We start from the raw sequence: 16,539 nt of genomic DNA on the forward strand, positions 1-16,539 counted from the left end.
TAAACCAGTGCTTTGGAACGTTTGTCTTATGGTGACACTCTATTAATACACACAAGTTTACTGTTTACACGACAACAGTTGCTTATCCATAGAAATTTTTATTCGGGGTATCCAAAGTCGAGAGATGGAAGTGTCTGGATGGGGTGGACATCACGTGAGTAAGCCCCTGCGCAGATAAAATATAAATATATTATTTAAAATGTTACGAAGTTTTGAGAGGGTTCGGACCCGGTGGAATCCTATATAGGTACTCCCCTGTACGACACTTATTCACTAGCTTCTTTTTTCACATATTGATCTCTCCGAATAGAGTAGGATATTGGTTCCTTTTAGATACAATATATGAAGTCCGCTTTTAAATATTTCTCGTTATACAGTCTGAATTTAGTGTTCTTATAAAATTAAGAACAGAGACATTTAGTGCTATCATTGGATGTTATTCACATAAAATTGTAGAGATCTACATGTTGGTCTTGCAGTTAATGCCGCACTCAACGAAAATTAATAAGGATCTTTAGCATTGTTTATCACAAGTTCTTGTTTTATAATGAAATCGAATAATTTTTATACAATCTGCTTAACGCACGATGAAAGGTCACTGAATTGTCAGTTGTGATATGTTGTTCTTGCATTGGTAATTTCCATGCAAAAATTGCTATCAACATACGTCTCCATTACTGTAAATATTGTGAATCATTCCAAAATTCAATAACAACTTTATAATTTTATGACGTTCTTTATTAAGCGCAAACAGATTATAATATTATCGCGCAAACAAACTACTTGTAACATCTAAACTACGACTTTGTATAAACCCTGTCCCACTGTCGCTTCCCTGTCCCACTGCACTCGCCCAGTAAACCCAGGTAAACACAACACTAGCGCACCCAGCCAAAATCAGCCCTGCTATTCTAGTCAGTCACCAGTAAGAATTTAAAAATATTTTTATATGTGTAAATTATCAAATCTCAGATAATTATCTGATCATTAGATAGAATGATTACAAACTTTCGAACTTGAAATTTTTAATCGTTTTGATTTTTTATAAAGAATAATACAAATATTACTATATTTTTTATTCTCTTAGAAATGTTGAAGGAGTTACGTAAGCTATCGCCGCCTACCCTTTGAAACGCTTACGTTTAAGATTGATATTACAAACTATTAAGTTTAATAAAATCTTAATTACTTGTGGCGTTTGTGAAATAATCATATTTTAACATTTTAAAATCAATACACGAATCTCAAATTCTACCAAAAGTTATGTTAACACTACCTGACTGGGCCCCTAAAACATCAAAATTAGAAATACAATTATCTGCTCTAAAAATTTACTCATAGATTTCGCAATGTCTTAGCATTTTCTGTTTTATATTGTCCATGAATTTGAGGATCCCACTGTCCCAGAAGAGCTTATGAATTGTGAGAAAGGTATTTGCGTCTCTCAGTCTGTGTACAGAAGAGATTTGCACATGGATTACTGTTAATTTAACGGTCTTTTTAAACATCTACGTTATATGAAACTTGAAACTGCTGCTCAATGTGGAATCAGAACCATATGACCTGATACTGAGAATCAAATCTTAATTTCCCAAGCTGGAAGAGTGAACGGTAATATTATAATATTACATGATGAATATTTATATTCAATTATACAAGTATTTCTATGTGTGTCACATATAAGTTGTAGAGATGAACAAATCTATGTAAACGCTCTTTAATTGGAGTGATCATTCTCTGATGAAGGTAGACTGAAATAAATAAATAAATAAATAAAAGTGTTCTTAAAATACGAATACTCAGGTATTTTCAGCAATTATAAGGAAATGGTTGTAGGGAAAGAAAAATTATGTTTTCCTTTTTTTTACTTTTATTGATTTTAACATAAACTATTTACGTACTTTACAAAGATATACATCAAACATTTCTTTCTTAGATTCTTAATTAATACACTATATCGTACATTTATAATACTTCTAAGCATACATAATTTTACACCTTCTTCAAAATAGGGTTTTCCTTTTTAAAACCTTATCTCTAATGATATCGTAGGACAATATTAGGAACAAGTTCAAATCATTGACTATAAAACCGCTTCCCATCATTCAATATGAAAATTAATTGAAAATTACTTCTATACACAGATCGTTTTGAGAAACTGTAGTCAAGTGCATAATAAATCATCTTTTTATGTGTGTGAAGCATTAGAGTAGTAATCGTAAGAGAGCAAGTTTAAAGAGCTTTAAGTCGACTCATTATAACGATAGCAATATTCTGATTCATCTCAAAATTAAAGTGGTAATTATCAACGTGATACACACACAATTGTCGTCCAAAGTATGAATTTGGTGTTTAAAATTATTCAAAACCTTTTCGCGATTTTCTACTTGCGTTTCTCATTTGAAGTTGATAATTATGCCTCAAATAGTAACACACAGGAAGTCTGACATATAAAAAAAAAAGGAAAATGAATGTAAACTTATACCGGCCATTTTATATGAACAACAAGATTATGTGAATACTGATTTAATACATGATAACTAAAATTACTTAATGACATTACAATTAAAATTAATTAATTACAAAATCAGTGCTATATTTACCTTATTTCCTTAAATCATCCTTGTTAACAACTACCACAATTTCACATGAACAAATATTCCACTGTAAACGATACTACCGTCAGAATGAAGTAATAATAATAATCAAAAGTACAGATGTGTATCCATTCAACATTGGAAGTCCAACGCCCTGTGTGAAAGTAAGGCTCCACACTTATTGGACTTCGGGACAAAGAGGAAGTGATGTAGCCAATATCACACTCCAGACGGCCTAAATACTAGTGTCCACTTTAGATGTGCTAGATGGACTCCTGATTTGCTTTGGAAGGATGGTAAAAGAAGAAATAAATCCAAAGTTTCAATCCGGGCCGTTCACTTGGCAAATACATGTATTACAGATTACGCTACAATGGCTCTATTATGAATATAAGGACATTCGAGTTATCATAGTCCCAACTTTTTATTATAATGATTGATCAGTAGCTTGGGCCACCAGAATTACTTTCTTTTAAACTATAAAAAAAATCAGTATTCAAACAATTGCAGTTCATTTTTAAGAATAACTACCTTAATTAATAAGAACTAGTAGAAAACATTAATCACATTTTATTTAGTATAAAATTTAATACTTTATTTGCAATAGCTTTTTTGCATGTAGCATCTTAATCCAATGCCTTTAGTAGTGTTTGTACAGAAAAATAATAGTGGTTAAACAGTTATATTTGAATTGCACATTCATCCTACCGAAAAGTCATATTTGACAAAAATGTGTTGGCAATTACTGGAAAATATTAAACCAAATAATTTGAAAATTTTACAGATTCAGTGTTGCCTTGAAACTGAAGTAATTATATTTAATTCCAAATGGTTTTATATAATCTGCAGAGGATTGCAATCTTACGTTAAATAATATGTCTTTAAAGCCTATATGTTCTTCGTTTTATAACTCAGCAACCTTACAGAATTATGTTGCATAAGTTGTTGGTTTGTTTTCATCTATAATTCGTTATTCTACGTCTATACAAACAACAACTTTTTGCGTCATTTAATGTAATTTTATACTATCTACAAAGGAAACGGTGGGTTCTGCTTTTTGTTTCATTTGTAGGAAAACAAGAAACGGGTTTTTAATACTTTTGAAGTAAACAACCATGTTTAAAAGAGGCATATATAAATGCATTGTTTGCCGAGTACAAGTTTAGGAAAAAAAAACTTACAACGAACATTTACACAGAAAGAAGAACGAAACAGGGAAATCTTCAAGTAAAGTCCTGAACTTTAATTTAAAAATAATTTCATCAGTGAATATCATTAATATTAAGTATTGAAGTGACATAGTTCCTGTCGATAATAAGTTGAAATTAAAACAGATACTCAGAACTAAAACTAAATAAATTTGAGTGTGAATTATTACATATAGTTTCTTCAACATCAGGATAATAGTATAAGTTGTTATACACAATATAACTGTAACCAAGTTGAGTATTCTTACTTGCTGAGTAATGTTTTCCGGTGAGACTTGTTTAAAAGAGTTCAGGTTTTATCACCTATTGAATTCTTTGTCTGTATGTTTGTGACCTGTAAAGAAAAGTTCAAAACATATAAATCATTAGTAACTCTAAAAATATATTCAAACTGCATCTAACAAGAACATAAAATAATATCAAACTAGTCTAATTTTCCAACTTAAACTTTTGCATATGAATTTCAGTAATCCACATTACATCAAAAAGTTTTGGTTCATATAATGACAGTGTCATATTCTTTGTTTTGTTGTAAAAGAGAGGGTCAATTACTGTAATGTGGACGTAGTGACATTGTGCATATTACGTACAATATTATAAGAGTACGTAATTTTCCAAGAACTTATTACGCACATCGAATAGTATATTTTTTTCTACCAAACATCCAATCAGCAATAACAAGGATGCCTGTCTCGTGCAGGCTTTGTATTTAAAACTATCACATCACGATGGCAAGTAATGTGTATTGCTTTCCTAACTTATAAGATAAATAGTGATACTGTAAAAATAAGCAATTGAGGCTACATAACAAATGTAAGCTTCCGTTTATCTTTCCATAGTTAGCGAACTCTAAAGTCTACGGCATTTTTCTGCTTAATAAACATTATTAAGAAAAAGGTGAAAGTAGATATGCTTTCGGTTTAGTGAGCATCATGCAATGAAAAAGTTGTAAGCAAATTAATTTCAGATAGGTTAAACATAATAAAAAAGGGCTCCTATATATCCAACACTACGAATCAGACTTGAAGAGGTTATGGCTGTACAGAAAAAAAAAAACTAGGTTTATGGATAGCTTTAATGTAGCAATTTAGTCTACAACATAATTGCATTTTGAATTATAGTAAATTAATTACAATCACAATTACTTACGATGTTGTTACTATTATTAACTTCCTCACTCTTCAGAAACTCTTGCTGATACATATCTTTGTTATAATGCTAATCTTTCGTAAGCATTCACTTTTTCAGTAATTATATATTTGGACATATCGCTCTTCAATTTTACACCATATTCTCACCATAAGATTTAGTATACTAAAAGAACCCGAAAGCCTCATATTCCAGAACATCAGATGCGTACATGTACTTCCTATTTAATTCGACCAAAAGACACTAATAAGTTCATTTTTTTAACTCAATGTCCTTCATACGTTTCTACTTTTTTATTGTTAAATATAATTCCTCGAATATTTCGTAATATTTGTTTCTGCGAAAGAAAAGCGTAACTGAAATAGAATGTGTTAGAACGACCTAGAGTTCCACTAGAATTAAGCTCAGAGCTTTCGTAACTCATTTATAGGCTACGAAAGTTGCTAGATTTAGTGTAAGAAAGAGTAGTTAATAGCTTGAAACAAATACAGGAATTATCTCACAACGACATAATATTGTGTGTGAAATAACTAACTCTATGGTCTATAGAACCAGAAGATTTAATGTCGCATTCACAAGCTCTCCATTGACTTCTGTCCCTAGCTAACTGGATCCAGTTTTTACTTTGTATTCATATGTATTTCAGTGTGGTTCATCTTAATATTGTCCTCTCATATGCACCTATATCTTCCTAATAATTATGTATTTTTCCGATTAGGTTTCCAGTCAATATATTGAAAGCGTTACTACTTTCTCCCATTCTGGACCACCTGAGCCTTCTAGGCTTAGTGACCCTAACAATGTTAGATAAACCGCTTAAATCATGTTGTTTCTTATTATGGAGTTTCTGCCATTCTCCATTGGCGTCCCTTTAGGGTCCAAATATTCGCTCCGGGAGTTTGTTTTCAAATAATTTTACTTTACATTATTCTCAAAGTAAGCGATCATGTTTCGCAACCATATAGCACAACACATATAATTATCGTTTTTATATGATTTAAGCTTCAAATTATTCGGCAAAATTTGCGAAGACTTGGACTGAATAATAAAACGAATTCTTTACTTTCAGTCGACATTTAATTTTTCTGTGGGTATGTATGGTCTTGTTCTGTTAATGTTGATCCTAGATATTTGAAAGCGTCTACTATGTGTTTGGTTTTCCTCGCATTTATTTCTAAACTCATGTCCATGTCATCCCCTATCAGATTGCCATCATCAGCATAAGCTCTATCCTGATGAGTGCCACTCAGCTGTAGGTACTGGCTGCTATCTATGCAAAAAGTAGCAATAAGGTAATTTAACATTATTAACAACATTACATTGAGTTTTCGGCGAAATAGTGCCAGAAATGCCTTTAACCGGTCATTTGTAATGTTGAAAAGAACTTACGTTAATTAATTACACAAACTTGAGTATAAAACAAGAAATGCACAATGGTATTGGTTATGCAAATAGTGAAGTAGCATTTTGTTACTGTATGGCATTTTGTAGAACACAGTTTAGCGTTTACACCAATATTGCAATATTTCAATGGGAGCAGTTTGTCAAAGTTTTGAATTTTTCCAAATTTTGCTTCGAATCATTTGTGCACGATCTTGCAGGAAATTTCAGCTTTTAGAGAAGAAACAACCGATCTTTCTCGTGGAAAGGCTATAGGAATAACGATACCTTATTCGCAGGATTGTCCATGCTTTTTTATGTACATTATTGGGAAAGGAGATATTGTAACGTTTTAGCACTGTAGGGAACGCTGGAGTTTATATTTTACTTAGACTGTTTTCTGTGAGATTGCGTTTAATAAAAAATAAACTCCTACGCACACACACACACACACACACACACACACTGTTACAAGATAGAAATAAAATAAAATATCAAATTTTACATCATTCAGTAGTTATCATTGAAAAAGAAATGAAATCTTTCAATTTAACGTCCCACAAATATGCAATTTAAGGTAAGGAAGACGGATGATTAAGGCAAGTAAGTGATGATAGAAGAAACGGTAGAATGGCAATGTGGGAGAAAACGGTAATAGTCGGAAAAAATCCACGGACACGATGTTGCCCACATCAACCTTGCTTGGCAGGGGATTAAACCAGGACCCCATGCACCAGAGGTAAGCACTGTACCAATGAGGCACCATCATGCCCGCAGTGGTGCCATATAAGCTAAGGAAGAGAGATGATAACGGAAATGATGGAAGAATTCCAAGAATAAGAAAGCAACAGTGGTCTGAACTTGCAAGTCAGAGAAAAAGCGCTGTGGTACCAGCGACCAAGTGTTCGCGTCAAATAAGGTAACAATATATGGTAATATTTGACGAAAAGGATTAACGATATGTTTTCTTTTTCTATGTCTCATACTTCATAATTCAATGGAGGGCGGCGCACGGTGACTCAGTGGTAGAGCGCTTACCTCTAGCGGGTGGAGTACCTTGTTCGGTCCCCGGCAAAGTAAGTTTGTGGTGGGCATCATGTCCGTGGGTTTTGTCAGGATACTTCTATTTTCCCACGCATTTCATTCCACCAAAACTTTTGTCATCATTCATGTGCTTTAACCATCTGTCTCCTTTAGCTTTAAGGACATTATCGTGGGACGTCAAACTGAAAGATTTCATTGCAAAGATTTTTCCATAATTCAATCTATAATTCTGTATACGAAGAAATTATTTAAGTCATTATTCTTTCTATCTGCGGCAGGTCCTTTATTGTTCGGAAAGAGATTTTGACTTTATTTCGTTCTGGAATTATAGGTACTACATCATCCTCCCTAGCAACATATAAAGATAAAGGTGGACCCAAAAGGGAAATATGTCTTTTATATTAGTAAAAGAGCTGAACCAAAGGTTGCTTTCGAGGAAGGTCACAGCGGTACTAGTTAGTATTTTATTTTATAATCTAAAGGAAAACTGCTTAATATATGTACTAATTATTTTATAAAGTTTGTGGTGATAAAATGTTATTTTTTACCTATATGACTTCTCTCAAAAGCAGCCACTGGCACTAACTGAATCTTTTGGAGGTTATCATATCATGTTATTTTTATTCATTCCTTCAGTTTTGTTCTGGGTAAAATTTGGTATATCTATGTGTTACTCGTATTTATTAAATTGTTTTGTTTTCCTTCTGTTGCTGTTGATTTGTGTTGATAATTGAAGGGTGTGAGGCAAGAACATGGTAACCCACAATTTTGCAATTGCTGCGTTTTCACACCCGAAAGAGAGCAATGTATACCGCTTCGTCTAACCTTGTCCGTTTAATCCTTCATGTATAGTCTTATGTGAAAAATCAGCTTTCCGACTTTGGAAACGAATTGTGCAGCAGAAAACCTTTAATTTCTTAAAATAGTAAAATTGTGGGTTAATATGTTATTGCCTCACACCCTTCAATTTGTTTTGTTTCCATTGCTGTTGATTTGCGTTGATAATGGAAGCTAGCATATTGTGTGCAACGTTGGTAAAATTATTCTGTTTGTATTGGTATATGGAAACTCACATCTATTGTTAATACCTCGTTTACATCTCCGCATAAACTTTGTTTGTTAAAATTGGGTACTTAGGATGAAGTATTAGCCCAAAATATATTCAGTGATTTAGCTTAAAAATATATTTACCAGAACGGCCATAATGCACATGAATCACGAGCCAATTTGTTAATAAACTTTATAAATCGAACATAAATATTTTCCAGAACAACATTTAGGTGTACTCTGCTCCAACTAAACCACTGAGCATATTCCAAATGAATTGTAATTGCATTTTTGCTTTAAAGAATTAAGGTAAATAACATTTGTTATCATTTTACGCGCCCAAAACTGTTTTTCCTAAAAGTATGATATGTTTAACGTGCATCGTTTCACAATTGTGTTAATTTTAGTTCACTGTCAGTTCTAAGTAGAATGTAAAATAGCGATTTGTGTACAAAACCTCGCGGCGACAACATCGCGGACCAAAACCTCGCCTGACCAAAACCTCGCTGCCTAAATCTTGCGGCCCAAAATCTCGCCGGGCCGAAACCTCACCTGGCCAAAACCTCACCGCCCAAAACCTCGAGGGACAAAATCTCGCCAGGCCAAAACCTCGCCTGCCGAAACCTCGCCGCCCAAAACCTCGCGGGCCAAAATCTCGCCTGTCCAAAACCTCGCGGTCCAAAATCTCGCCAGGCCGAAACCTCCCCTTGCCAAAATCTCGCGTCCCAAAATCTCGCCACACCAAAACCTTGCATGCCAAAACCTCGCGGTCCTGATCTCTGGACACAGAATTTCGCCTGGTCTAAACTAAGCGGGACATAATCTTGCCTGGGAAGAAATGTCGTCAGTATAAAACCTCGTCACGACAATTTCTTCGATGTAGAATCCTCTATATATTGCTATATGTATATATTTTGTAATAACCCATAATTGCATTAAAATAATGACAAGAAAATATTCCAACACGTGCTTGGAAAATCTGTATATATAAAAATGAAAATTACTATGTTTGTGACATCATACTTTGAGCCACCCGACCGATCTCGATCAAATTTTCAACATAGATGAGGTTCGAGCCTGGGATGTAATTTGTAATTTCACTTTGACGGCATAATGAAGTGGAGGGGGAGATATATAAAAATAAATAAAACTTAATAACTCTTGAACCAAGAGACCAATCTCGATCGAAAAAATGAAATGAAATCTTTGAGTTTTACGTCCCACGATTATGCCGGCTAAGCTAAAGGAGACGGTGATGATGAGAGAAACGGTGGAATAAAGAAAGTGGGAGAACCCCGAGAAAACTCACGCACACGGTGTTTGTCCACCACAAAGTTTACTTGTCGGGGGCTGGAAACGAACCCGGGACCCCAAGCACCAGAGGTGAACGCTCTACCACTGAGCCACCGCGACCCGAATCTCGATCGAATTTTTCAGACATATTAGGTTACCGCCTGGGATGGTTGTAATCATTTCACTTTGACGGGAAGGCGAAGGGAGATGGGGAAACATAGAAATATATAAACATTAAATTGTCTGCGTTTGTGACTTAATAACTCTTGAACAAACCGACCTGTCTCGATCAAATTTTCAATATAGATGGAGTTTATGCCTGGGATGGTTTTTATTTCATTTTGACGGTAACCTTAGGAAATTCTAACAAAATCGAATAATATTTATGAAAATATGAAATAATATGCGAGTTTTTACGTCCCTAGGTTATGTCCTGTAGGTTAAAGGAGACGTAGATGATCAGGATGAAGGAAATGATGGAATGAAGAAAGTGGGGAAAAAACGGGAATACCCCAAGAAAGCCCACACACACGATGTTTTGTATATTATTATTATTATTATTATTATTATTATTATTATTATTATATTATTATTATTATTATTATTATTATTATTATTATTATTATTATTATTATTATTATTATTATTATTATTATTATTATTATTATTATTATTATTATTTGTAATATGGAATTGCATATTAAGAAACTCATTCGGTAAATTTTAAGGAAAGGTTTCATTTCGCAAATTTTTGGCCACGCGAGGTTTCGGCCTGGCAAGATTTTGTCCCGCGAGGTTTTGGGCGGCGAGGTTTTGGCCATGCGAGATTTTGGGAGGCGAGGTTTTGGCCTTGCGAGGTTTTGGGCGGCGATGTTTCGGCCGCGAGATTTTGTCCGTATCCCAAAATAGCATTGATTGGTTGGATTAGAGTTAACGTCACTTTTAGTAACGAGGCTATATGAGGCGTGAACCTACAGCTTAACGGGGGGTGCGAGCCCACATGATCTCCGGGCATTTGTGCGTGTGGCATTCCTTTTTTAAAATAATATTTTAAACTGATTTCACAGAAACAAGAATAAACTTTGTATAGTAAGAAAGAAAAGGAAAATATCAAAAGTATTCGTTTATAGCTAGTAAAAATAGATCTACAAGTGGCAGCATAATATAATAGCCAAGGATTTCATCTTTGCTGGACTTCTGGAGCGAGACCTTAATGATTCACTCGTAATTTTATTTGGTTACTTTGGTTGGATTGGAAATATATTACTACCGATACGTTTGTATGCATAGACCTCTCTTAGTATACCTTGTTCTTTTTATTTTCAGATCCTTATCATCTTAATTTAATACGGTATGTCACACCGACCGACTCATATCATCCCAATTCTATCGTTAGGTGCCATACGTTCTCACCCATCGTGTTTATATTTTCTGTGCATGTTTCCAATCGATTGAAGTAGAAAGAAGGGCTGTTTCGTATAGCAGTATTGTAACTACTTCTAAAAAAAAACTTTTATATTTTCTAGATTTTTTAAAATTCAAACTAAAGGTGGAGGAACTTACTGCTTACTGACAAACAAAATGAATAGCTCAAACGTCAAGACAAAATAAATTAACTAATTTTATTTGTACCAAGTTCCTTTTCTTGCTCTAGAATTTGATTAGTTTGAAACTAATTGAAATTAGATATTTTTGCCTTCTCAAAAAGAGAGTTATGTTCATTCGTTGGATGGTTTTATTATTCAATTTAGTTAGTTGGAGTTTTGTTGTTGTCATTTTTGGTTGCAATTAATTAGAAAGTAGATTTGAACATAATAATTTAGTTCTTACTTGCTTTCGTTACGCATAAGTAATTCAAACCTTAACGCTGGAAACTGGAAAACGAGAGCCTGCCCTCAACTAAAATCTTATATCTTGGACCCTTCTTATGCTCAAGCAACACAACTACATATAGAATCATCCAGAAATGTTACATAACGATTCAAAGCAAGAAGATTAGATAAATGAAAATGGTGACTACATTTCAAGATCTCCCACTAAAACGTTCGTTTACTTCCGTCCCAAATCGCGGACTACTGTGAAATTGTGTGCGTGTGCGTGTATAAACGACTAAGAGAGCCACAAATGTGAAAACTTGGAAGTTCTTGACTAGCTCTCAACTAAAACCTTATATCAGCTGTATTCATGCAGAAACACTAAAACTGTGTGTACAATCGTTCGCAAACTATTCCAAGTTGTGTTAGAGATTCAAAAGTGGGTGAGCTGCCACGAATTAAAACCTTACAGTATCTCGACTGTCAATATTGCACAAACGTGCACAATAGTTAATAAACGATGAACAGACAATTAAAAAAAAAAACTGGAAAATTGAAAGCAGAGTATCTATCGTTTCACTAGCTTTAGCTATCGTTCCACTAGCTTTAGCTACAGTTCCTCCAGATTTCACCAAAATATTGACACTTCACTAAATTCTTGATCCTAATCGTACGCAAGGGTTGAAATTGCCTACAACAATCCTATACAAACGAACTTGAAAACTTACAAAGAGTGAGACTAGCAGAATTACGTTTGATATAAGGATAATTAATCTTAATATTTGATATCCCATTCAAAATTACGTAAATATATATTATTTTCATTATGTGTTTTGCATTAACTCTTGTCTTATTAGTTTCAGATGCTCAACGTTAGACATTCTACGAGAATTTTAATGTAAAAGTTGTGCACATCTGCAGGAGATCGTGTTCCAATTCACAATGGAACAATATCGTGCAAACATATTTAACGAATGCTTCCGTAATCTTATTGAAGCTTTTTTTTACCTGAAAGATGGTGGATATTCAATTTTGTAACATGACTATTCACATTTCGTGAACAGTATTTCTCACTCTGAACGGAGGTTAAATGACAGTTGGAAAACAATTAATTGTTGTTCCACGTCTTTAACAATATATTCGTTCTTCATATTTCATACTTCCTATTTTGTCAAATATTTGATAAAATACAAACCTTTACGTCTCATAATAAGTCTTCAAGCAGACTTGAAACTTTTCAAATAATCACGTCTAAGGATGTATAGAGATACGTAGGCCCCAAACACAGAGATTGGGGTTGGAAGAGTAGTAACCACCCAATTCTGAAAAACAGTGAGATAAATTAATTAATCAATCAATAAGTAAATAACAAATGAAAGTTATAAATTTGCACCTTCTATACAATGCAATATTAGCATTCTGAAAAATAAATCATTCAAATAAGTGATTTGATTTATCAGATAAGACTTGTCATCAAGATGACATCTTCAATAGATTTTCTTTTTTCTTTTATTATTGATACTAGAACACTAGCAATATACTTAAGAAGAATGTGAAGAAAAAACTAAACATTTTCTTCAGAATGACCATTGTATAAAAGAAAGAACAAGATTCATCATTGGACAGAGACTTACAAGGAAGCACATAATGATACATCTGGATCTGGAAATTGATTATATTAACGGATAGACCTTGAGTTCAAAAGAAACAGGTGGTGTATTATTGACAGCTGCATATTTCTTAAAGCTACTAAGCTACTAGCTTAGTAACACTTATTCATGTACTTGCGATACTAGTGTAAATATACGAATATGTTTTTCTCGAACCTACAAGAGTGAAATACTAGCTACAAATCCTGGACTACTGTTAGCAAGAGCACTTGACTTCCTCTATCAGTGATTTTGTTTCACAAGTGACTAGTGTGGTGCAGTTAGCTTGTAATTCACTAGTGAATATCCACAAGAGATTGGAGACTTGCATCGCATCTGTGTAACTTCAGAAGTACCTCCGTGTTCTCTAGTTTAAATATTTAAGAAAAAGATTCTGGAGCGAGTGCAAAGGGTGACCAAGCGAATGTACACTCATGTCCAAAATTATTGCCGCATGTCTATAAATATGTTGTTGTAGGAATATTATTTGATAACGAATTCACCCGGTATTTCTTATAATGCTAGTGTGTGTCTAATCTGCAAATACATGTATGTGGCAAATTTCATGTCAAAAGAGCAGTAAATAAGAACAATAAAACGAAAACAAAACTTTCTTATCTATTTAGCAACATTTTGTTTTACTCAAACTAGTTTTCGTATTTATAATTCTTTTCCTATGAAATTTACCACAAATATACATTTCTCGATTATACACATAGTACCAGTATTAAAAGTACCTTGCAAAATCATTATCAAATTATATTCTTACAAAAAGACAGTTATAGATATGCGACAATCATTTTGGACATGAGTGTACATAAAAAAATGTCATTGATTTATCTAATACGGTCAATGAAGGAGTGAAAAGTTCAATTGATTCCAAGCAAAAATTAAAGTGTACATTTCAGGGAAAGCGTCCAAGCAATTTAATATATATAAACATTTAATTTGCATTTGGACTTTTTTTTTATATCGTGCCTATATATTCGTCTTAAATGCGTTTTCCTACGTGTTCCTTTAAAGTGGTGAAGTAATTGGAATTTAGCCTAAGGAGATTAGTCAAAATGTTATATTATTCCTTATTTGAATGCTATGGCGTATGAAAAATTACGTTATATAGCGTGTAATAGATGATAGTATTAATATTTATTAATGTAGGTTTACTTATATAAGACTAATATATGTTAGAAAAATATTAATAATCTTCGTATGCTCCAAATCCATGGGCCTGGCACGCCTGCAATATTTTTGTTCATTCATTTGCGTCATCTTTCTGTTATCTTACTATAACGTTCCACATTAAACATCTTTTGATTCTCTTATCACATTCAACACATTTAATTCCAATTATGTTACAATTATTTCCGAATGAATCAATTAGCGCTGCAGTAAATAGCCAAACCAGTAGCATTTCATATAGTATTTGGTTTCTATGTATTTGTCAGCTAAAATGTAGATTTGATCACGTGAATAGTGAAAACACTGACCTTTCACATCTTTTTGTTAAAGATTTGAGAAACAAAAATTACAAGAACTTGTGAAATTTAGACTCATAGCTTGTAACTTGAGAAGTATTAGACAGTAGTTTTGGGAAATAAGTTCCAGATGATTTTATGTGCATAGTAAATATACAATGGTATGTATGTACACATTCACCGCAAACAAAAGGCTGACTAACAATGACGATTACATGTCTTAATGCTAAGAATGGGAAGCACATAGATTTAATAGGTCACTTCAGCAACTTGATGGTCACGTCGAAATTCTCAATCTACGTAGAATTTAATTAGATTTTTCGTATAGATGGTTGCTATATTACGTCTGGTATTTCTGGTATTTAATATACATGCTTTACTATATTACGTATACATTTTCGTGAGACAGAAGGGGGCCCGGGCCCCACCGTGCCCCCACCTTCGGGCACCCATGGCCCTGTACATGGTCAAATGATCCCGAAACTGAGACATTCTGACAGTTACACTCTGTAAGTATTTAATTCATTGAAGAATGTCCTCCCATCTCACCTAATCCCACCTCGCCTAACGATTTATCAGCACTGATATCTCTAAGATAAGAATGTCCACCATTTTAGGCGAGATGGGAATTCCCATCTTGCCTAATCCCACCTCGCCTAAAATGGCGGTAAATGTAAGGAGGGAATTTCTGCACTAAAGAGGGAATTTCTGTACTAGCGTTTTAACCACCAATACTAAGAAATTATGAAATCATACGCACATTTCAGAAAAGAAATACTCTATGTATTTTTCTTTCATACATAAGAAAATCAATAACCCAGTTTCAGTAGACCTATATTTCAATCAATATTGGAAATCTTTGTTTTCCATTCTGTTAACTTTCTATCGAGTATACTCTGCAAGTAAGTCATAGTGATATTTAGAACAATCTCATAAAGAGTATCCTGCTACCAGGGCCGTCGCGTGGTCAGGCCGACCGAGGCGATCGCCCCGGGAGCCACTACCAAGTGGGGCACCGGGACGGCAAATTAACAAAATTCAAGAAATTCAGATTGTGTTGGTAAATGATTTTTTTTAAAATTTCATGTTAATTCAGATATTGTAATAATGATCAAGCTACGGCTAAGTAAAATTTATTTATTTATTTCATAAGGACAACACAACAAGCTTTATGGCCAGTTATAGTGTCGTGTACATAATTATCTAACATGCACTATTATACATAGATTATTATACATACACAAATAAACGTCGTTTAATTATACAGAAGTTATTGCTTAACAATTCTTTTAAACTTGTTTTCCGACATACTAAATACATCTACTACATGAAATCTAATCATTTCGTTATATGAAGCACACATTATCCACAGAGGAGACTTATGTAATACGTAAGTTTTGCTTTTCTACAATATAATGTCCCAGTGTTTGCTGTTCTAGTCTTACCTGTTGGGGTAGGTAAGAATACTTCTGTATCTAATTCTGAACAGCCAATTTTACCGATTAATAATTTATGTAAGAACAACAGATCAAACACCCATATCCTTTTTTCTAATGTTTGAAAACTAAAATTCGTTACTAAGTCTTCATGGGGGACATAGTTTGAGTAGAAACCAGTTTTCTTGTATGCAAACATTAAAAAAAAATAAATAAACTCTATATTTTCTATTGCATCAGATTATTTAGTGACATTTGGTATCCAAACAATACAACAGTATTCTAATTTTGACCTCACATATGAAAAATATAACCCAATAAATGTCGTTTCTTTGTAGAAATCCTGTTCTATCCTATAAATTAAACCCAGGTTTCTATATGCACTACTCGTTATTGTGTAAACGTGTTTAGTAAAGGTTAATTTGCTATCAAACATAACTCCTTTAT

At 33.5% G+C, this 16,539-nt stretch overlaps 1 protein-coding gene across 1 annotated transcript in view; it reads right to left on the reverse strand.

The window, feature by feature from the left end:
- Positions 1-2,078: 2,078 nt before the first annotated feature.
- LOC145688464 (inactive hydroxysteroid dehydrogenase-like protein 1) overlaps positions 2,079-16,539 on the reverse strand; it is a 138,792-nt gene continuing 124,331 nt past the window's right edge. Inside the window, exons 6-7 of the mRNA XM_081762726.1 lie at positions 12,728-12,854; positions 2,079-4,139 (exon numbers count right to left, since the gene is read on the reverse strand). Coding sequence (XP_081618852.1) covers positions 12,750-12,854 — 105 coding nt within the window. The 3' untranslated portion in view covers positions 2,079-4,139; positions 12,728-12,749. The remainder of the gene's footprint in view (positions 4,140-12,727; positions 12,855-16,539) is intronic.

This window comes from Thermobia domestica, chromosome 6, assembly GCF_964235325.1.
Source record: "Thermobia domestica chromosome 6, izTheDome1.hap1.1, whole genome shotgun sequence".
In the NCBI taxonomy this organism is placed as follows: Eukaryota; Metazoa; Arthropoda; class Insecta; order Zygentoma; family Lepismatidae; genus Thermobia; species Thermobia domestica.